The sequence below is a fragment of the Lethenteron reissneri genome, chromosome 35 (genome assembly GCF_015708825.2).
Source record: "Lethenteron reissneri isolate LAM-NWPU_2019-01 chromosome 35, ASM1570882v1, whole genome shotgun sequence".
NCBI classification, from domain to species: domain Eukaryota; kingdom Metazoa; phylum Chordata; class Hyperoartia; order Petromyzontiformes; family Petromyzontidae; genus Lethenteron; species Lethenteron reissneri.
In genome coordinates, this window is record NC_083813.1 from 13,159,137 (window position 1) to 13,182,135 (window position 22,999).

General features: G+C 58.8%; 1 protein-coding gene across 1 annotated transcript in view; it reads left to right on the top strand.

Moving 5' to 3' along the window:
- Positions 1–2,269: 2,269 nt before the first annotated feature.
- Positions 2,270–22,999, top strand: part of LOC133350756 (copine-7-like) — a 39,359-nt gene continuing 18,629 nt past the window's right edge. The window contains exons 1-7 of the mRNA XM_061565479.1: positions 2,270–2,835; positions 9,702–9,998; positions 12,264–12,449; positions 15,036–15,110; positions 16,573–16,647; positions 19,119–19,202; positions 22,370–22,459. Coding sequence (XP_061421463.1) covers positions 9,756–9,998; positions 12,264–12,449; positions 15,036–15,110; positions 16,573–16,647; positions 19,119–19,202; positions 22,370–22,459 — 753 coding nt within the window. The 5' untranslated portion in view covers positions 2,270–2,835; positions 9,702–9,755. The remainder of the gene's footprint in view (positions 2,836–9,701; positions 9,999–12,263; positions 12,450–15,035; positions 15,111–16,572; positions 16,648–19,118; positions 19,203–22,369; positions 22,460–22,999) is intronic.

Here is a 22,999-nt window from a genome sequence, read left to right on the forward strand (position 1 = left end):
CGCGCGATGAGCGCGTTTGTTTCATGAACACAAAATAAGACCACGTCAATCACGTGGTGTGGTGGAGTGGTGGTGGAGTGGTGGTGGTGGAGTAGTGGTGTGGTGGTGGAGTGGTGGAGTGGTGGTGGGGTGGTGGAGTGGTGGTGGGGTGGTGGGGTGGTGGAGTGGTGGTGGTGGAGTGGTGGTGGAGTGGTGGTGGGGTGGTGGAGTGGTGGTGGTGGGGTGGTGGTGGAGTGGTGGAGTGGTGGTGGGATGGTTGAGTGGTGGAGCGGTGGTGGAGTGGTTGAGTGGTGGAGTAGTGGTGGAGTGGTGGAGTGATGGTGGAGTGGTGGTGGTGGAGTGGTGGTGGAGTGGTGGTGGAGTGGTGGAGTGGTGGTGGAATGGTGGTGGAGTGGTTGAGTGGTGGAGTGGTGGAGTGATGGTGGGGTGGTGGAGTGGTGGTGGAGTGGTGGTGAGGCGGTGGAGTGGTGGTAGAGTGGTGGAGGAGTGGTGGAGTGGTGGAGTGGTGGTGGAGTGGTTGAGTGGTGGAGTGGTGGTGGAATGGTGGTGGTGGAGTGGTGGTGGAGTGGTGGAGTGGTGGTGGAATGGTGGTGGATTGGTTGAGTGGTGGAGTGGTGGAGTGATGGTGGGGTGGAGGAGTGGTGGTGGAGTGGTGGAGTGGTGGAGTGGTGGTGGAGTGGTGGTGGAGTGGTGGAGTGGTGGAGAAGTGGGGGAGTGGTGGTGGGGTGGTGGAGTGGTGGAGGAGTGGTGGTGGAGTGGTGGAGTGGTGGTGGAGTGGGAGAGTGGTGGTGAAGTGGGGGAGTGGTGGAGTGGTGGTGAAGTGGGGGAGTGGTGGAGTGGTGGAGTGGTGGTGGAGTGGTGGCTGCTGGGTCGTTGTGGAGTGGTGGCGCAGTGATTGATTAGCGCGCTGCGCTACGAACCCGGCGACCCGAGTTCGATTCCCGTCCAGCCATCAATATCAGTGGCCTCCACGATCGGTTTGCTCGGCCACCCCTCCCGCTCTTGTGCAGTGCGCGCCTTTACAGGTGCTCGCCAACGGCACTTTCCCCAACAGTCTGTGCAGGTTACACGGGGGACCTTTGTCTTTGGTTGCATCCACACAGCACGGGGCCCGCGCCCGGACCGTCGCCCCCCCCCCCCCCGCTATCCGCAGCCCCTCCACGCCGCGTGGTCGCCTCTTCACGAGGCCGAGATCGCGTCATCGACATCATCGTCGTCATCAACATCATCAACGTCATCAGCATCGTCATCATCAACGTCATCATCATCATCGTCATTAACATAATAAACATCATCATCAACATCATCAACGTCATTAAGATCATCAAAATAATCAACATCACCAACATCATCATCATCAACGTCAAAAACATCATCGTCATCCTCATAACCAACATCATCAAGATCGTCATCAACATCATCAAAATCATCGTCATCCTCATCATCAACGTCATCGTCATCATCAACATCATCAACATCATCGTCATCAACATCATCATCAACATCATCATCATCATCGTCAACATCATCGTCATCAACATCATCAAAATCATCAACATCATCATCAACATCTCCGTCATCAACGCGCCGCTGTCAAGAGATCGCCTCGATACAGTGCGAGACGAGGCATTGCATCGTATTAAACAATAATAATATATTTATTATTACCAATCCTACAAACACAAATAGAAATTACAAAAAAATAATTGACGACGCGTTTTTAAATATCCTTGGCGTTACCAATGCTCCTACTCCTATACAAAGATCCCCCGTGTAGCCTTCACAGGCTGTTGGGGCAAGTGCCGTTAGCGAGCACCTGCGAATGCCGGCACGGCGCACGAGAAGATGGGTGGCCAGCACCACGCCCGGCCGCCTTTGTCTCCCCAGTGGCGATGTTTACACACCGCACCAGGTATCCGGTTAAAGACCCAGAACCGGGTCGGATAATCGTCACTGGTGGGAATCGAACTCAGGTCGCCGGGTTCGTAGCGCAGCGCGCTAACGGCTCCACCACCGCTCCCCCCTCCCCCAGGCTGGGCAATTAGTGCCGATTGGTGGGGAGCAACAGCCCCTCCCCTACCCACCTCTCCTACCTTCTCTCCACCGCTGCTCTTAGGGGGGGTCACCCCCCTCTCCTCCTCCTTATTGTTGCCCCCCCCTCTCCCGCCCCTCCCGCCCCCACGCGCACGTGAGCAGCGTGGGAGGTCCATGCGCGTCACGGGGCTCGCTGCGCGCTGCGCTGCCAGTGGAGCGAGTGGAGAGTCGCGAGTGGAGCGAGTGGAGAGTCACGAGTCGCGAGGAGAGCGGCCCTCGCCATCCACATTCATCATCATCACCATCGTCCCCATCGGCATCGTCGTCGTCCAAAACATCATCGACACCAACAGCGTTGTCGTCATCATCATCGTCGTCGTAATTATCATAAATCACATTAGCGTAATCACTACCTTGATCATTGTCACTCACACCATCAATCTCATCATCAACACAACTCACATCATCAGTCTCACCGTCAGCGTCTTCGCAATCGACGTCGTCGTCATCGTCATCATCGTTACCAGTTCCACCCCCTCCTCTCCTGGCTAGACGGGCGCCGGAGCGAAGCAAGAGTCGCGTGGAGCACTCTGCACCTCATCATCCATCCCCATTCGTCACCGTCACCTGTCCCACTCCCTCCCGAGCGAGGGGCACGAGGAGGTGGTAGTCCGGCACGAGGAGGGAGCGCAGCGTCTTGGATCGTCGTTTCACCATCATCACCATCACGACCCTCCGCCTTGTCAACAACAACATCATCATCACCATCACCTGCCGCTTCCTTCCCCCCGCCATCCTCCGGTGAGGAGTAGTGGTGAGGAGTAGTGGTGAGGAGTAGTGGTGAGGTGGTGTGGTGAGGTGGTGTGGTGGTGAGTAGTGGTGAGGAGTAGTGGTGAGGAGTGGTGGTTAAGAGTAGTGGTGAGTAGTGGTGAGGAGTAGTGGTGAGGTGGTGTGGTGGTGAGTAGTGGTGAGGTGGTGAGGAGTGGTGGTGAGGAGTAGTGGTGAGGTGGTGTGGTGGTGAGTAGTGGTGAGTAGTGGTGAGTAGTGGTGAGGAGTAGTGGTGTGGTGGTGAGTAGTGGTGAGTAGTGGTGAGGAGTAGTGGTGAAGAGTAGTGGTGAGGTGGTGAGGAGTGGTGGTGAGGAGTAGTGGTGAGGAGTAGTGGTGGTGGGGAGTGGTGGTGAGGTGTGGGCCGCTCCTCCTGCGCGTGGCTGAGTCGGGGCGGCTTCTCCAGGCTCCACGCTCCTCGTCCGCATCCAGCGCAGGTAAGCGGGGGGGGGGGGGGTGTAGGGGACAGGTGAACGGCGCTCACCTGAGTGATGGTGAACTCGTCTTTGTGATGGTGAACTCGTCTTTGTGATGGTGAACTCACCTGTATGATGGTGACCTCACCTGAGTGATGGTGAACTCACCTGTGAGATGATGAGCTCGTCTTTGTCATGGTGAACTCACCTGAGTAATGGTGAACTCGTCTTTCTGATGGTGAACTCACCTGTATGATGGTGACCTCACCTGAGTGATGGTGAACTCACCTGTGAGATGATGAGCTCGTCTTTGTCATGGTGAACTCGCCTGTGTGGAGCGCACGGGCACGGAGCGAGACCCGTTCCCTGAGCCGCTTGCGAGCGGCGTTGACTGAGACTCGGCTTGATGACGATGGGATTTTATTATTATTATTAGCCTGGCTCATGGGACCGGATATTATTGGACCGGCTTCACGGGACCGGTACTGTATACGGGGGACCGCTATATGGGAGCGGCTCATGGGACCGGCTCATGGGACCGGCTCATGGGACCGGCTCATGGGACCGGGTCATGGGACCGGCTCATGGGGCCGGTATATGGGGCCGGTATATGGGAGCGGTATATGAGACCGGTATATGGGACCGGTATATGGGGCCGGTATATGGGACCGGTATATGGGGCCGGTATATGGGGCCGGTATATGGGAGCGGTATATGGGAGCGGCCCGGCTCGTGGGAGCGGCTCGCGATGGCTCTGGCTGATCGCGAGCGGCTGGGGCTGCCGAGAGGCCGAGAGGCGCAGTGGGCGGTGGGCACCGCGCGCCTGAGTTCGATCCCCGATCACGGCGGACACAGAAGTGGCGAGTGGAATCTGAACCGGTCCTCTGACCTATTCAGTTTACGTTGACTCAGCCTGAAATTTTACAGTTCCCGCTGCGGTGTGAAAATGTCAGCGCTGGGGAAACAAAGACGGCTGGGCGTGGTGCTTGACAACCGTCTATATGTCTTTGTGTGTCTACATGTGTTTGTGTGTGTTTGTGTCTTTGTGTTACTGCCGTACAAGTGTGTGTGTAAAGGTTTGTGGCCTTCGACACTTCACGTGACCTCAAGATGCACCTAGCCTGGCACAAGCGCTGTGGTGACATCACCGTCAATTAGTCGCGAACGGCGCTGTTGTTGTTGTTGTCTGTATGTACACGTGTGCGTGTGTGTGTGCTTGCTGTGTGTGTGTATTTGTAGCGTGGGGAGCGGTAGTGTAGCGGCTAGCGCTCTGCCCTACGAACCCCTTCCACCCGAGTTCGATTCCCGCTCACGGCCGACACCGGTGACGATTATCTGAACCGGTTCTGGGCCTCTCCTAGGTCGACGAGTATCCGGTGCGGTGGGTAAACATCGCCACTGGGGAGACAAAGGCGGCCGCGCGTGGCGCTGTCCACCCACCCCCTCGTGTGCCGTGCTGGCCTTCATAGGTGTTCGCAAACAGCACTTGCTCGAACAGGCTGTTAAAGGCTACACGGGGGATCTTTGTCTTTGTAAATGTCGTGCTGCGTTACGAACCAGGCAACCTAGGGTCGATACCAAACCTCTGCCGGGATTCCCCTAGGTCGACTCGGCGTTAAATGACGACAACACAGCAGGAAGACGAAGAGGGCCACGTGGTGTGCCGGTGTCGGCCTTTGTATTTGCTCACTCACAGCCCTTGCCCCAACATTCTGTCTGACCGTACGGGGCAGCTTTGCCTGTGTTCGTGCGTGGGAAGCCGGAATGCGCTGCGAACGTTGTGACACCAGATTCAGTCGCGCTCACGGCATTCACGAACGCTTGAATCGGCCACGTGCCTCCTCTAGGTCGGCTCGGCCTCAGCGTGTCACCTGGTGCCCTGTGAGTGTGTGGACAAGACGTCTCGTGCGCCGTGCCGCCCTTCACAGGTGGTGCTGCTGCTGCTCGCGAGCAGATCGGGGGGAGAGACTTTGTGATAATGATGGTGATTGTGATGACACCACCACCATCCACCGTGATGATGATGATGATTGTGATCAGACCACCACCATTCACCGTGATGATGATGATGATTGTGATCACAACACCACCATCCACCGTGATGATGATGATGATTGTGATGACACCACCACCATCCCCCGTGATGATGATGATGATTGTGATGACACCACCACCATCCACCGTGATGATGATGATGATTGTGATCACACCACCACCATCCACCGTGATGATGATGATGATTGTGATCACACCACCACCATTCACCGTGATGATGATGATGATTGTGATCAGACCACCACCATTCACCGTGATGATGATTGTGATTGTGATGTCACCACCACCATTCACCGTGATGATGATGATGATTGTGATCACACCACCACCATCCACCATGATGATGATGATGATTGTGATCACACCACCACCATTCACCGTGATGATGATTGTGATTGTGATCACACCACCATCATCCACCGTGATGATGATTGTGATTGTGATCACACCACCACCATCCACCGTGATGATGATTGTGATTGTGATCACACCACCACCATCCACCGTGATGATGATGATGATTGTGATTGTGATCACACCACCACCATCCACCGTGATGATGATGATGATTGTGATTGTGATCACACCACCACCATCCACCGTGATGATGATGATTGTGATCACACCACCACCATCCACCGTGATGATGATGATTGTGATTGTGATCACACCACCACCATCCACCGTGATGATGATTGTGATTGTGATCACAACACCATCATCCACCGTGATGATGATTGTGATGATTGTGATTGTGATCACAACACCACGCGCTCGATGCGTCGTTCCGACCACCTCAACAGGTGGTCGCCGAGTGCACTTGCCCCGACAGCCTGCCGCGTCTACCTGGGAGGTCTTTGTCTTTGTCGCGCGAGCCACACACAACGCACACACACACAACTCACACACACAACAACACACACACACCAACAACACTCACACACAACAACACTCACACAACAACACTCACACAACAACACACACACAATACACAACACTCACACACAACTCATACACACAGCACACACAACACTCACACACAACAACACACACAATACACAACAACACTCACACACAACACTCACAAACAACAACACACACAGAACACACAACAACACACAATACACAACACTCACCCACAACAGTCACACAACACTTACACAACACACACACAACACACACACACAACACACATAGCACACACAACACTCACGCACGCGGGTGTGTGCAGCACGCAGCGCTAGAATTGATGCGTCCTCTGCAATGGAATTCGCATCATTGCCCCCCCCCCCCGTGTCATCCGGGTCATTAACGCAACAACAGCCCCCCCTCCTCCACCAAATAGTAAAAGTGGTTTTCGCACCAATTACGACTGCGCTGACACGAGCTGGCGAATCGCCGAGCGCTCCCCTAATTAATATCGCCCCCGCTACGGGCACACGGTGTCACACGCTCGCTGCTGCTGCTGCTGCCGCTGCTGCTGCCGCTGCTGCTGATGATGATGTTGTTGTTGTTCTTGTTGGTGGTGTTAATCATGAGCGGATATCCGCGGTGGGAGGGGAGGGGGGCGGTTTAAGCCTTTTGCCTCCGCTAAGAGACCCCCGCAATGAAGCGTTCACTAGAGGCGCGTCAACAGCCGCGAGCTCGTGGAGAGCGCCTCGCGGCGACAACGCGCCGGGGAGAGGAGGGAGCCCCCACCAACTCCCCCCACCAACCCACCCACCAACTCCCCCCACCAACTCCCCCCACCAACTCCCCCCACCAACTCCCCCCACACCACCCACCAACTCCCCCCACCCACCCACCCACCAACTCCCCCCACCAACTCCCCCCTACCAACTCCCCCTACCAACTCCCCCCACCCACCCACCAACTCCCCCCACCCACCCACCAACTCCCCCCACCAACCCACCCACCAACTCCCCCCACCAAATCCCCCCACCAACCCCGCCACCAACTCCCCCCACCAACCCCGCCACCAACTCCCCCCACCAACCCACCCACCAACTCCCCCCACCAACCCCGCCACCCACCCACCCCACCAACTCCCCCCACCAACCCACCCACCAACTCCCCCCACCAACTCCCCCCACCAACCCACCCACCAACTCCCCCCACCAACTCCCCCCACCAACTCCCCCCACGAACTCCCCCCACCAACCCACCCACCAACTCCCCCCACCAACTCCCCCCACCAACTCCCCCCACGAACTCCCCCCACCAACCCACCCACCAACTCCCCCCACCCACCCAGCCACCCACCCCCTCGTGTGCCTTGATAGGTGCTCGCGAGCGGCGCTTGGCCCCTGACAGTCCATCTAACGACTACACGGGAGATGCCTCGAGTGTGCCAGGGTGCGTGGTTTGTGTGTGATGTGTGTGCGTGTGGGGAGGGGTGTTAGGGAGACAAAGGCGGCCGGGAGTGGTCACGGCCACCCTCCCCAGCTGTGCCCAGTGCAGACGTGAGCGGGTGCTCACTACGAGCGCTGCGCTCCCACGGTCGACGCAGGCGACACGGCGATCTGTGTGTGTCTTGGTACGGGGAGTGGATGTGATGGTGAGGCGGTAATGGAATCTGTGTGTCAGGTGTGCGTGTGTGTGTGTATGTCTGTGTGTGTGTCTGTGTGTCTGTGTGTATGTGTGTACAAGTGTCTGTGTGTACACGTCTCTGTGTGCGTGTGTGTCAGTGTGTGTATGTGTGTGTGTATGTCTGTGTGTGTCTGTGTGTGTATGTGTGTATGTGTGTGCATGTGTGTGTCAGTGTATGCATGTGTGTGTCAGTGTATGCATGTGTGTGTGTGTATGGGGTGTGTGTATGTGTGTGTATACGGGCTGTGTGTGTATACGGGCTGTGTGTGTGTATGTGTGTGTGTATGTGTGTGTATGTGTGCGTATGTGTGTGTGTGTATAGGGGCTGTGTGTGTGCGTGTATTCTGTCTGTACAAAGCGCGTATCTGCGAGTATTGTGTGTAGCAAGTGAATCTGGCGTGTGTGTCTGTGTGTGTCAGGGTGTGTGTCTGTGTGTGTGTCTGTGTGTGTGTCTGTGTGTGTCAGGGTGTGTGTCTGTGTGTGTGTCTGTGTGTGTGTCTGTGTGTGTCAGGGTGTATACACGCCGTGAATGTGTATATTCTGTGTGTACACGAGGTGTGTCTGTGTCTGGTACGTGCCGTATACATTGTGTATACATTGTGTATACATTGTCTGTGTGTGTCTGGTACGTGTCGTATACATTGTGTATATATTGTGTATACATTGTGTATACGCTGTGTATACATTGTGTGTGTATACATTGTGTGTGTGTGTTGGGTGTGTACACGAGGTGTGTGTGTGTTCGGCGTGGATGTTTTTCGATGCAAGACGCTATATAAATTCAAATCGTATTGTGTTGTCATTTTTGCATTGGATGTGTATGGATGTGTTGTGTGTGCGCGCGTATGTTCGCTCTGCGTGTCTATGCTATGGGGAGCGGTGGTGCCGTGGTTAGCGCACTGCGCTACGAACCCGGCGACCCAAGTTCGTGTCTCGCTCACGAGCAAGACTAGTGACAGTGACTATGCGAACCAGTTCTAGGGTCCCGTAGATCGACTCAGCCTTTAACATGAGTCCCTGCTGCGCTGTGTAAACATCACCACTGGGAAGACAAAGGCGGCCGGGCGTGGTGTTGGCCGCCCACCCACTCGTACGCCGAAGGCTACACGTGGGATCTTAATCTGTCTGTTTTGGTGTGTGTGTGTATATATAGTGTGTGTATATCGTGTGTGTGTGTAGTGTATCGTGTGTGTAGTGTATCGTGTGTTAGGTGTGTGCGTATGTATTTTGTTGCTGTGTATGTTGTCACCCGTGTTACATTTATGCTCATGAACCTCACCTGGACCTCCTCTAGGTCGACTCAGCCACAAATAGGCATCGACAGCGTTCCGTGGACACAAGCTGTCAATCGGCCAGGGTGTGGTGACCACAACCACCACCCTCTCGTGCGCCGTTTAACCCAAAATCGGTACTCGCTAACAGCACTGTCCCCAACTGCGTCTGGGATGGCCCAGACGGCGCGGGGGAGGCCTTCATCCAGCAGTGGGTCGCCCGAAGAGGTCTGTGACTCGCACCGTTGATATTCTCGCTCCGCAGCACGGCGAGCAACTCCAGTGGCCACAGAATAAACACGGGGACGCAACCCGGCACGGGAGCGCAGCCCATCCTCGCGCTTCCCGACTGCGGATTACTTGTAACCAGCAGCCCGGACGTCCCTTGGACGTGGCCGACCATCACTCCCTCCAGCCAACCAGGACGCCAGCCAGCCAGCAAAACTTGTTTATAATATAGCATGCTGTTTCACGTGGTTTTACTCATCATCCAAGTTGCGCGGATGTCCAGGTACCCCCGTCGCCCCCGCTGGAGGCCGGGCAAGCGGCGCCCAGCACCGTCAGCATGAGCCGCCCGGAGAGCGGAGCCCCGACCACAACGCCGCCGCCGACGCCCCCGGGAGAGTCCCCGGCGGCACCGCTCCCCGCGGCCGGGCCCGGGCCCGGGGCCGTGGCCGTGCCGCCCAGCCCGTGCCTCTCCAAGGTGGAGCTGCGGGTGTCGTGCCGCGCGCTGCTCGACCGGGACGCGCTCTCCAAGTCCGACCCGTGCGTCATGCTGCTCATGCAGTCGCGCGGACAGTGGGTGGAGGTGCGTGCGCGTGCCCGCGGCGGCGGCGGCGGCGGTGGTGGTGGTGGTGTGATTGGGAGAGTGGCTGTGGTGGTGGTGGTGGTGGAGTCGGTGGTAGTGGTGGGGTTGGTGGTGGTGGTAGTGGTAGTGGTGGGGTTGTTAGTGGTGTGGTTGGGAGAGTGGTGGTGGTGGAGTTGGTGGTGGACTTGGTGGTGGTGGTGGTAGTGGTGGGGTTGGTGGTGATGTGGTTGGGAGAGTGGCGGTGGTGGGGGGGGGGGAGTCTTGTAGCCTGTCGGGGCAAGTGCAGACACAGCGCTCCCAGACGCAATCACAGCCACGACCCTGCCCCGCCCGTCAGCCTCAATGCCACCGGTCTATTCCAATCACCGAAGCTAAGCCGGTTGGAGCCTGGTTAACCCGTTGACGTGCGACCGCTTCGTATTCACGGCCCTGGGTACAAGACAGAAGCACGTGTGGCTACAGTGCAGAATCCTCCCCCCGCCGCCGCGCACGGAGACCCGGCGAGGCTTTCCTGGATAAATGAATGAAACGATCCCAATTGTCGCGCTTGTGACTCTGAGCACGGACGGGGAGACGACTGCCGTCTTCATTTGGAACGCGGCGCTCGGTTTTTAATTTGCGCGATTCGAGTTTAAACGCGGCGCGAGTGCCGTGCGGCCACCGCGCGGGTGTGCGACGGCTGTCAGCCTCCTACGTCAGCCACGGTGATGATAATGTCGTCATCATCATCATCATTTTTAGCCATGGTCTATCCGCTGCCGAATGAAGGCATCCCTAAGCCATATCGACGCTGTCTCCCCGACAGACCTGGTCTTCACCTGAGGACGGCTGTTTGCGTTGTGGCCGAAACGTCGTGAGAATTATTTTATTATGTTTTATTTTTATTATTTTATTTTTTCCCTTCTATGTGACTTTACCGAAAGAACCAAGAAGATGAATCCCTGCGGTCACGAAAGCTTTAAATCGAAACATATCGAATGTGTTTGTTTGTGTTTACCGGACTTCACCACGCTGGGCAGTGCGGGTTGGTCAACGGGGGAAGGGCAGGACCGGTTCTGGTCTCACTCGACGTCAACCGCGGCTGGGAATCGAACTCGGGTGCGCCTGGTTCAGAGCGCAGTGCGCTTACCACCACACTGCCTCGCCACTCCCACGACTCCCAAAGTCGACGTCATCACGATCCGTGGCCTGTCCACTGCTGGACGAAGGCCTCCTCCGTCACGCTGACATCGACCCGCGTCGCCCCTGCACGTGGCGCGAGCCGCAATGGAGGGGACGTGGGGGGGGGGGGGGACGTGGGGGGGGGGGGGACGTGGGGGACGTGGGGGGGGGGGGGGCGCGCGTCCCCCGGGCCGCGGGGACAGAGTCGCGTTCGCCGCGAGGTGTCTCCGTGAACGGGACGCGGCCCCGTTCGGGGCGGGCACTCTGACTGCGGCGGCGGTTGCGGCGGCGGCGCTAATCCCTGTTCGGCATTTCTGAGCGTCTCGTGGAAATTACACGTTCATATGCCGGGGCATATTAATGCCGGGGCATGTTAACGTGTAATTCATATGCCGGGGCACACGATATTCCCCGAAATAATTTCACACCGCATCAAAGACAATCAAACTCCCTTTCCGTGGCGAAGATAAGAGAGGAGTGTCCAGGCGGTACAACTGCGCCGGAACCCACGGGGGGGGGAGGGGTGGAGACGGGGGGGTGGGCCCCGAATGAATTCCTCGCCCCAGGGCCCAGGGCCCAGGGCCAATCGCGCGACGCGGCAGCGCCACGCGTCGCGTCTCTGCAACAATCCGCGCGAGACGTCCCGAGCCGCGCCGCTGGGGACGTCTCCGCACCTCGTCGCTGGGCGCGCCATCAGGGGGCGCGCGCCTCGTGCACGCGCGCGTCTCGTGCACGCGCGCGCCTCGTGCACGCGCGCGCCTCGTGCACGCGCGCGCCTCGTGCACGCGCGCGCCTCGTGCACGCGCGCGTCTCGTGCACGCGCGCGCCTCGTGCACGCACGCGCGTCTCGTGCACGAGGCGCGCGCCGTGGAAGGAGCCGAGTCGCGCCCGTCTGCTGCTGCTGCTGATGTCGGTGTTTGGTGATGATGGCGATGATGATGATGGCGATGCCTGCTGATGGTGATGAGGGCGGTTTTGGTGATGGTCCTGTTCACCGCCATGTGTTCACATGGATCCTGTACAAACATGTGACTCCCGCCACTCGCACGCGCCCACTGCATGCTCGCGTCCCCCCCCCCCCGTGTGTCCCCACGGCGTCCCCAGGTGGAGCGCACGGAGGTGATCAAGAGGAACCTGCACCCCGTCTTCTCCAAGGTCTTCACCATCGACTACTACTTCGAGGAGGTGCAGAAGCTCCGCTTCGAGGTGTTCGACATCAACAGCAGCAGCGTCCCCTGCGGGCCCCGCGAGGACGACTTCCTGGGGGCCGCGGAGTGCACCCTGGGGCAGGTGCGGCGCGCGCGCGCGCACAGAGACAAAGATACAGACAAAGGTCCCCCGTGTAGCCTGTGCAGGCTGTGGCGACAAGTGCTGTTAGCAGCGAACAGCACCCATGGAAGGCCTGCACGGCGCATGAGAAATGGGTGGGTGCCCGGCGGCATCCCCGCCCGACCGCCTTTGTCTCTCCCAGTGGTGATGTGTAAACACTGCACGCGCTACTCGTTTAAGGCTCAGTCGACCTAAGAGGAGGCCAAGTACCGGTGCAAAGATTCGTCGCTGGTTGACGCGGGTCGAGACAGAGAGACAGACAGAGAAAGACACAGAGACAGACAGAGAGACAGAGACAGAGAGACAGACAGAGAGACAGATACAGAGAGACAGAGAGAGACAGAGATAGGGAGATAGAGAGACAGACAGAGAGAGACAGAGAGACAGGGTGACAGAGACACAGAGAGACAGGGAGACAGAGAGACAGAAAGACAGACAGAGAGACAGACAGAGAGACAGACAGAGAGACAGCGAGAGACAGAGAGACAGAGAGACAGAGAGAGAGAGACAGGGAAACAGAGACAGACAGAGACACAGAGACAGACAGAGACAGAGACAGGGAGACAGACAGAGAGAGACAGAGAGAGAGACAGGGAGACAGAGACAGACAGAGACAGAGACACAGAGACAGAGAGACAGAGAGAGAGACAAAGAGACAGAGACAAAGAGACAGAGAGACAGAGAGAGACAGAGACAAAGAGACAGACAGAGAGAGAGAGACACAGAGACAGGGAGATAGAGAGAGACACAGAGAGACAGAGAGACAGAGACACAGAGACAGGGAGACAGACAGAGACACAGAGACACACAGAGACACAGAGACAGGGAGACAGAGACAGAGAGAGACGTCCTGTGCTCCTCGTGGAGCGAGTTGCGGCCCCACCCCCGCACTGGGGCCTCGACTCGGAGCGCAGTCCGCGTGACCTCGTTAACCCAGCCCCATCACCCAACCCCATCACCCAGCCCCATCACCCAGCCCATCACCCAGCCCCACCACCCAGCCCCACTACCCAGCCCCATCACCCAGCCCCACCACCCAGCCCCATCACCCAGCCTCATCACCCAGCCCCACCACCCAGCCCCATCACCCAGCCCATCACCCAGCCCCACCACCCAGCCCCATCACCCAGCCCCACCACCCAGCCCCATCACCCAGCCCCATCACCCAGTCCCACCACCCAGCCCCATCACCCAGCCCCATCACCCAGTCCCACCACCCAGCCCCAACACCCAGCCCCACCACCCAGCCCCATCTTCTTCACGCAGCCAGGCAGAGAGTTGGCCGCGCGTGGCGCTGGCCCCCCACCCCCTCGTGCGCCGTCCCGGCATTCGCAGTGCTCGCAAGCAGCCCTTGCCCCACCAGTCTGTCAAGGCTACACGGGGGATCTTTGTCGCGGTGCGGTGAGAGGGGGAACAGGTGGGAGGGATGGGGCTGGGGTGGGCGGGGCGTGTGAAGAACGGGGGGAGGGGTAGAGGAAAGGGCGGGGGGGTCAAAATGAAAGGGGGGTGGCGGGGGGGCGGGGGGGGGCGGGTGGGGGGGGGCGGGGGCTCGTGAATAATTGATGAGCGCTGATGGGCGAGGAGCTGCGCGGCGGTGATTTGAGTCGCGGGGGGGGGGGGGGGGGGCACGCGCCCTTCATTACGGGACCCGGTCCATCACCCAACATCACTCATCCATCACTCAACATCACTCAACATCACTCATCCATCACTCAACATCACTCAACATCACTCCCACATCACCCAACATCACTCAACATCACTCAACATCACTCATCCATCACTCAACATCACTCAACATCACTCATCCATCACCCAACATCACTCACCCATCACTCAACATCACTCTCACATCACCCAACATCACCATCCATCACCCAACATCACCACCCATCACCCAACATCACCACCCATCACCCAACATCACCACCCATCACCCAACATCACCCATCACCCAACATCACTCCCCCATCACCCAACATCACTCCCCCATCACCCAACATCACTCCCACATCACCCAACATCACTCATCCATCACCCAACATCACTCACCCATCACCCAACATCACTCACCCATCACTCAACATCACTCCCACATCACCCAACATCACTCCCCCATCACTCAACATCACCCACCATCACTCCCACATCACCCAACATCACTCATCCATCACCCAACATCACTCACCCATCACCCAACATCACTCACCCATCACTCAACATCACTCCCACATCACCCAACATCACTCCCCCATCACTCAACATCACTCCCACATCACCCAACATCACTCCCCCATCACTCAACATCACCCACCATCACTCCCACATCACCCATCACCAATCGCGCATCATCCAACATCACCCGACATCACCCAACGCCACTCGACGCTGGTGGGGTCAATCGTGAAGATTCCGTCACCTCCATACTTCACCAGTCTCGCTCCTCCATCCTCTCGCAAGGCCCCCCCCCTCTCTCTCTGTCGTCATCGACTCTCTCGAGCGGACGACTCTCCGCGTGGTTGACTCGCGCCGTCCTCTGCCTGACAGATCGTGTCGCACAAGAAGATCACAAAGCCACTGGTCCTCAAGCATGGCAAGCACGCGGGCAAGTCCACCATCACGGTGAGTCCACCATCACAGTGAGTCGACCATCACATTTATTGTACAACAAACACCGCCCCTTTATGGACGCCAACATCCATGATCAATCCACTGCTGGATGAAGGCCGCCCTCCCCGAGCCGTCTCCATCCCTCGCCGGTCACGTGATGCAACCAACAGTCAATCCTCCTCGCTCCTCCTCGCTGCTCGCGATCCGATTCCATCGCTCCATCTCCGCGTGCCCTATGCAAGCAGCTGGTGCTCGTCGTGGTGGTGGTCGTGGTGGTCGTGATGGTGGTCGTGGTGGTGGTCGTGGTGGTGGTCGTGGTGGTAGTGAGCGTGGTGGTCGTGGTGGTGGTAGTGAGCGTGGTGGTCGTGGTGGTGGTCGTGGTGGTTGTGGTCGTGGTGGTTGTGGTCGTGGTGGTGGTGGTCGTGGTGGTGGTGGCGGTGGTGGTGGTCGTGGTGGTGGTCGTGGTGGTGGTGGTGGTGGTCGTGGTGGTGGTGGTGGTCGTGGTGGTGGTAGTGGTCGTGGTGGTGGTGAACGTGGTGGTGGTCGTGGTGGTGGTAGTCGTGGTGGTTGTGGTCGTGGTGGTGGTGGTGGTCGTGGTGGTGGTGGTCGTGGTCGTGGTGGTGGTGGTCGTGGTGGTGGTGAGCGTGGTGGTGGTTGTGGTCGTGGTGGTGGTGGTGGTAGTGACCGTGGTACAGGTAGCGGACCTCCTTCCGACTGGGCTGCTCATTAATGAGCACATCCCGCAGACGGAGCCGCTCATCAAAGCTCCTAATTGCTCCGTGGAGTTAATTTGTGCCCTGTGCGGGCGCACACCATCAGCGGCTCGCTCATGCGCCGCGACGAGGGCGCGATCCGGACTCCTCCACCAGAGCCCGAGCTGCGGAGGCAGCTCGAGTCGCGCTGCTCGCTAAGGCGCTTCTCTCTCTCTCTCTCGAGTGATGCACAGAGAGCGTGCTCTGTGAGGAGGGCGAGTCGGGGAGATTGTGCGTGTGTGTGTCTGTGTGTATGTTGGACTTCTTTCGCACCGTACGTAGCCAACCGTGCAAATCGGAGGTGCGGGGAAGGACATAGTGTAGTTGGGGAGCGGTGGTCTTTATCTCACTCTCTGTCTCTGTATCTTACTCTCTCTACCCCTCCCTCTCTATCTCCTGTCTGTCTGTCTATCTTACTCTCTCTACCCCTCCCTCTCTACCTCTGTCTGTCTGTCTATCTTACTCTCTCTCCACCTCCCTCTCTACCTCTGTCTGTCTATCTTTTTTTCTCTACCTCTGCCCCTCTCTCTCCTCGCTCGTCCAGGTGCCCGGCGTCAATGTCCGCGCCCTGCTCGACCCACGCCCATTCCGCGCGTCCACCACCAACACAGGCCACGTGACACTTCGGCTCATTGACTTGATTAGCAAACTCACTCTGCCCCCCTCCACCTCGCCCACTCCCCCTCCTGCCCCCCTCCCCCTCCTGCCCCCCGCACTCTCAGATAATCGCCGAGGAGCTCTCGGGCAACAACAACTACGTGGAGTTGTTCTTCAGCGCGAGGAAGTTGGATGACAAGGTGAGGGGGGGGGGGCAGGGGGGGGCATTCATCACAGTCCGCGTGGTGTCAACGTCACGCCGCGTGACCAATTACCGCGACCAATTACCGCAGCGCGTGCTCGGGGAAGGAGTGCGAGGGGGGTTGATGGAAGAGAGGGGGGGGGCTATGATAGTGCCCCCCCCACCCCATTGTCTACAGGATGAGTCAAGGGCAGAGGCTGTTGGGGGCATTGTGAGCGATGAGACGCAGCAGCGCCACGCGCGCCCTACACACGCGCACCGCCTCCCTCTCTCTCTCTGTCAGCACAACGACAACAACTTCCGCCGCCGTTCGCTACTACCGTTGTGGTGACGTGACCACGACCCTTGTGCCAGGCTAGATGCACCTTGAGGTCACGTGAAGTATCAAAAGCTCACGAGCAGTAGGTCACGGGACAGACCCAGGTATCGTGGATTGACTGACCGGGATGACCGACCGATGCACCACCTGTGCTCCCCAATGTACCAACTCGCTGCGTTTTAGCCGCTCGCTGCTTCGCTCGTTGTTGTGAGCGTCGCTCCTCTGCCCTCCGTTGTTGCTGGAGGGCGACTGCCTCCAACTGCTCAGTAGCGTCCTTCACGAGCCTCCTCCACAGAGGTTGATCTTGACACCGCTGGTACCACTCATCGGCAAGTCCACTCAGCTCCATATCCTCCTGTACCACATAACTCCATCTCTTCTCTAGGCCGTGCCGCGCCCGTTTAGCCCCTTCTATCCGGTCAAACGGAAGCTGCTTGGGCATGCGGTGGCTGGGCATGCGGGCTACACGACCCAGCCAACGCATCCTCGCTTGCTGGAGGAGCTTACCGATGATGGGGCTGTGTCGGGATCTGTCAAAGATCTGTGAGCTCGTACAATCCAGCCTGGTTAAACCCAGGATGGATCATTGGCAGGCCAGTCTGAATGTTTCAAACCAGTGCATACGTTCCTTTGGAGAGATCCACGTTTCGCAAGCATAGAGAAGGCGGACATCATTGTGGCCGATAAGAACCGGAGCTTCGTGTGAAGCGACAGGCCTGGTAGCTTCCAGACAGCCGTGGGCAGCTGAGGCATCAGCATCGACAGCGTCAACATCATTGACATCATCAATATCATCATCATTAGTATCATTCACATCACTACCATTATCATCACCATCATCGTCATCATCACAAACCTAATCATCATAATTTACATCATCACTACCATCATCATTGTCATCATTTATATCATCACCACCTACATCACCATTATCACACATTTAATCATCATCGTTGACATCATGACTACCATCATCATCGCGATCATCATCACCACCACCATCGGCATCATCATCGCCACTTATCATCGGCATCATCATTCGTTGCGGTTGCGTTACAACTAAGTTATCAGTGCCTCCACCTGCGCGCAATATCACGACCGGAAATCGCACCGCCTGGAGTGGAGTGCGGAGCCTCCACGGAGCCCGCAGGTGCCGCTCTGCCGGCGGCTGGAGCCGAATTTGATTATAAATAAATAAATAAGCAGCCACACGGAGCATCATGGGCGGGGGGAGAGGGAGGGAGCGGCCTTCATTATCGCGGAGGAATAAAAGCAATTTTCAGAAATGTCAGCAAATGTGTTAGAGATTTAGAGATAATGTAGTTGGCGTGCGTGCGAGAGAGGGGATTGTGTGTGAGGCCCGCGGGGCGAGGGAGGGCAGAGGGGGTACAGGGGGGTAGAGGGGGGAGTAGGAATGGGAGAGAGGGGGTACAGGGGGGAGGGGATAGAGGGGGGAGTATGAATGGGAGAGAGGGGGAAGGGGGTAGAGGGGGGAGTAGGAATGGGAGAGAGGGGGAAGGGGGTAGAGGGGGGAGTAGGAATGGGAGAGAGGGGGTACAGGGGGGAGGGGGAGTAGGAATGGGAGAGAGGGGGTACAGGGGGGAGGGGTAGAGGGGGGAGTAGGAATGGGAGAGAGGGGGTACAGGGGGGAGGGGGGAGTAGGAATGGGAGAGAGGGGGTACAGGGGGGAGGGGGTAGAGGGGGGAGTAGGATTGGGAGAGAGGGGGTACAGGGGGGAGGGGGGAGTAGGAATGGGAGAGAAGGGGTACAGGGGGGAGGGGGTAGAGGGGGGAGTAGGAATGGGAGAGAGGGGGTACAGGGGGGGGGAGATAGAGGGGGGAGGGGATAAAAGGGGTGAAAAGAGAGGGGAGGGTATGGAGGGGAGAGGGTAAATAATGGAGTGGGAGGGAGAACGGGAGAGGGGTAGGGCTGGGAGGATGATTGTTGGGGTCGGGATACGGGTTTCGTATTGGGATGTCGCCACTCGTGAGGGGTCCCCTGGACGTGACGTCACGAACAGACCACCACCGGTCACCCGAACGATCCCTGTCACCTTCCGCCACGGTTCAAGCGGGGTCCGGGCCAGGGGGTCTGTACCCCTCGACCCGCGATCCCCAACTTACACCCACCCCGCCCCCCGCCCCCACCAGGACCTCTTCAGCAAGTCGGACCCCTTCCTGGAGATCCACAAGCTGGACGACGACGACACCTTCCAGCTGGTGCACAGGAGCGAGGTGCGGGGGGCGGGGGGGGGGCTCCTCGCGCTGCTGTTTCTCGCCACGTTGTCCACAGCCTCGGTCCGCATTTGTTCAAAGCAAAGAATGTTCACCAACCTGCAGTAGCATTGTTGTTGTTGTTATTAGCGCGATTAGCGATACCCCAGCGAAGCCCTCCTATACTGCTCATACGAAAGGAATGACGCTGTCGGGAACGCATCCCCATACACATAATGGTATAATGACCCCTGTTAGCGCTGACTTGATTAGCGCTCCTCACCTCTCCAGAGATCTGCCTGTACTCTCTTCGTGCGAGTGAATATCACAAGAGTTGTATGATTCACTCCTGATTTTATTGAGGGGGGGGGGGGGTGTCAGATCGCATAAATAAAATGTGTCGTAAACCCTCCCCCACCCGACACGGCCGATTAATAAACGTCATAACGTCATCACATTGCTCGCGAAAGCCGCGTGCGTGTCGGTAGGCCGTTGCGAGTCCACATCGGCCGGCCGGCTGCTCCGCAGACCGAGATGTTGTTGGGAAGCGCTCACGGAACTCGCGTCGCCTCCCGCTCCCTGGGCATCATCAGCAGAGTCGGGCTCGGTGGACAGACGCTGCCGGGTCACGGGGATGTTCTTGGCACGAGCCCTCCCTCGACACCCCGTGGCAGCGATGACAATGATGGGCACGTGATTCTCGGCTGTGATTACGACTGCGTACCAAGACGCGTTACAGACGGAGTGTGCCACAGATGTCACACCATCGACATCACCATCGGCCATGGGCAATCCACTGCTGCGTGAAATCATTCATCCCCCTCCCGCCATCGCTCTCATGATCCTCCATCGTAGCAACCCACCGAGCACCTAAAACTAAAGTTAACTTTGTTTCATTTCCCCAGGTAAGGCCACTGAGCTATATAGAAGTTTTTTTCAGAAGCGACCTGGCTATCACTAATTATCGCTCAACGAAGTTGCCAAATGCTCTAACCGCGTGTTTCTAAATGTGGAGGGAAAACCCGGAGGAGCTGGAGAAAAATCCACACAATCACGGAGAGAGAGAGAGAGAGACACGCAAACTCTACCTACACACGACCACGCAGAGAGAGACACGCAAACTCTACCTACACACGACCACGCAGAGAGAGACACGCAAACTCTACCTACACACGACCACGCAGAGAGAGACACGCAAACTCTACCTACACACGACCACGCAGAGAGAGAGACACGCAAACTCTACCTACACACGACCACGCAGAGAGAGAGACACACAAACTCTACCTACACACGACCTGATTCCATCGCTCCCAGACGCATGCCGAGGACACGCAGCTCCCCTGGAGCGCAGTGAGCTCGTCGGTGAGCTCATCGGTGAGCTCATCGGTGAGATCGTCGGTGAGCTCGTCGGTGAGCTCATCGGTGAGCTCGTCGGTGAGATCGTCGGTGAGCTCGTCGGTGAGCTCATCGGTGAGCTCGTCGGTGAGCTCGTCGGTGAGCTCATCGGTGAGATCGTTGGTGAGATCGTCGGTGAGCTCGTCGGTGAGCTCATCGGTGAGCTCATCGGTGAGCTCGTCGGTGAGCTCATCGGTGAGATCATCGGTGAGATCGTCGGTGAGCTCATCGGTGAGATCATCGGTGAGATCGTCGGTGAGCTCATCGGTGAGCTCATCGGTGAGCTCATCGGTGAGATCATCGGTGAGATCATCGGTGAGCTCGTCATCAGTGAGCTCGTCAGCGCTGCGGATTCACCGTCCACTTCCCTCCATCCGATGCACGACGACCCCGGGCTGGGAAGAGTCCCACGTGACTCGGGCTTCTGGCGTGGCGGTGGGGGCGGGGGGGGGCGGTGGGGGCGGGGGGGGGCGGGGGGGTAGAGCAAGTCGGGGTGGTGGGGAGGGGCTCCGGAAATCCTCCCTCCTGGGGGAGGGGAGGAGGCGGGGGGCGCGGGGGGCTGTCTCTGAGCAGGAATAGTCACGCGGGCAAGGTCGGAGGGGGGGGGGCTGACGCGGCCAACCCCACGCCTCCCTCGAGGCGACCGACGATAGTCTGATGTCACAAAGACGCGAGTCGGCCATACTGTGGCGGCCTCAAGGCGGATGTCTCCCGCCGCGGTGACATCGCCATGACACCGAACAGTCACCGGCCCCCGACTGGCAGACGCAGCCCGGGCTTGCAGGCCACCTGCTCACTCACGGCGACACCGCTGTGACGACACCGCTGTGACGTCAACGCTGTGACGGCACCGCTGTGACGGCACCGCTGTGACGGCGCCGCTGTGATGCCACCGCTGTGATGTCGCCGCTGTGACGTCACCGCTGTGACGACACCGCTGTGACGGCGCCGTCACAGCGGCGCCGTCACAGCGGTGTCGTCACAGCTGTGACGTCACCGCGACTCGCTGTGACGACACCGTTGTGACGGCACCGCCTTGACGACACCGCCGTGACGGCGCCGCTGTGACGGCGCCGCTGTGACGGCGCCGCTGTGACGGCGCCGCTGTGACGGCGCCGCTGTGACGTCGCCGCTGTGACGTCGCCGCTGTGACGGCGCCGCTGTGACGGCGCCGCTGTGACGGCGCCGCTGTGACGGCGCCGCTGTGACGTCGCCGCTGTGACGGCGCCGCTGTGACGGCGCCGCTGTGACGGCGCCGCTGGGACGTCGCCGCTGTGACGACGCCGCTGTGAAGACGCCGCTGTGACGGCGCCCCTGTGACGACGACGCCGCTGTGACGACACCGCTGTGACGGCGCCGCTGTGACGGCACCGCTGTGACGTCGCCGCTGTGACGGCGCCGCTGTGACGGCACCGCTGTGACGTCACCGCTGTGACGACACCGCTGTGACGGCACCGCTGTGACGGCACCGCTGTGACGGCACCGCTGTGACGGCGCCGCTGTGACGGCGCCGCTGTGACGTCGCCGCTGTGACGACGCCGCTATGAAGACGCCGCTGTGACGGCGCCCCTGTGACGACGACGCCGCTGTGACGACACCGCTGTGACGACGCCGCTGTGACGACACCGCTGTGACGACACCGCTGTGACGACACCGCTGTGACGGCACCGTGACTCGCGGTGACGTCACCGCGACTCGCTGTGACGACACCGCGAGGTCATGGCGAGGCTGCACCTGCGGGGGGTGACGTCCCCTGGGCCCCCCTCCCCCACCCCTTGCCGTGTGCCCAGGTGATCAAGAACAACCTGAACCCTGTGTGGGCGCCTTTCACCATCTCCATCAACTCGCTCTGCAGCTGCAATTACGACAGACTAATTAAGGTAATTAGCGGGGTGGTGTGGGGGGGGGGGTTTGCCCAAACCTCGCGGAGTTTCGCCTCCTCCCTCCCCCGGAGTGTCTGAGCCGGTGAGCCGAAGTTGTGGTTTTGTATTCGTGACTGTGGCTGTTTTCGTGGGGTGGCCGTGGTGCCTGTGGTGATGCCTGTGGCCGTGGTGGTGATGACTGTGGCCGTGGTGGTGATGACTGTGGCCGTGGTGGTGATGACTGTGGCCGTGGTGGTGATGACTGTGGCTGTTTTCGTGGGGTGGCCGTGGTGCCTGTGGTGATGCCTGTGGCCGTGGTGGTGATGCCTGTGGCCGTGGTGGTGATGACTGTGGCCGTGGTGGTGATGACTGTGGCTGTTTTCGTGGGGTGGCCGTGGTGCCTGTGGTGATGACTGTGGCCGTGGTGGTGATGCCTGTGGCCGTGGTGGTGATGACTGTGGCTGTTTTCGTGGGGTGGCCGTGGTGCCTGTGGTGATGACTGTGGCCGTGGTGGTGATGACTGTGGCCGTGGTGGTGATGACTGTGGCGTGGTGGTGA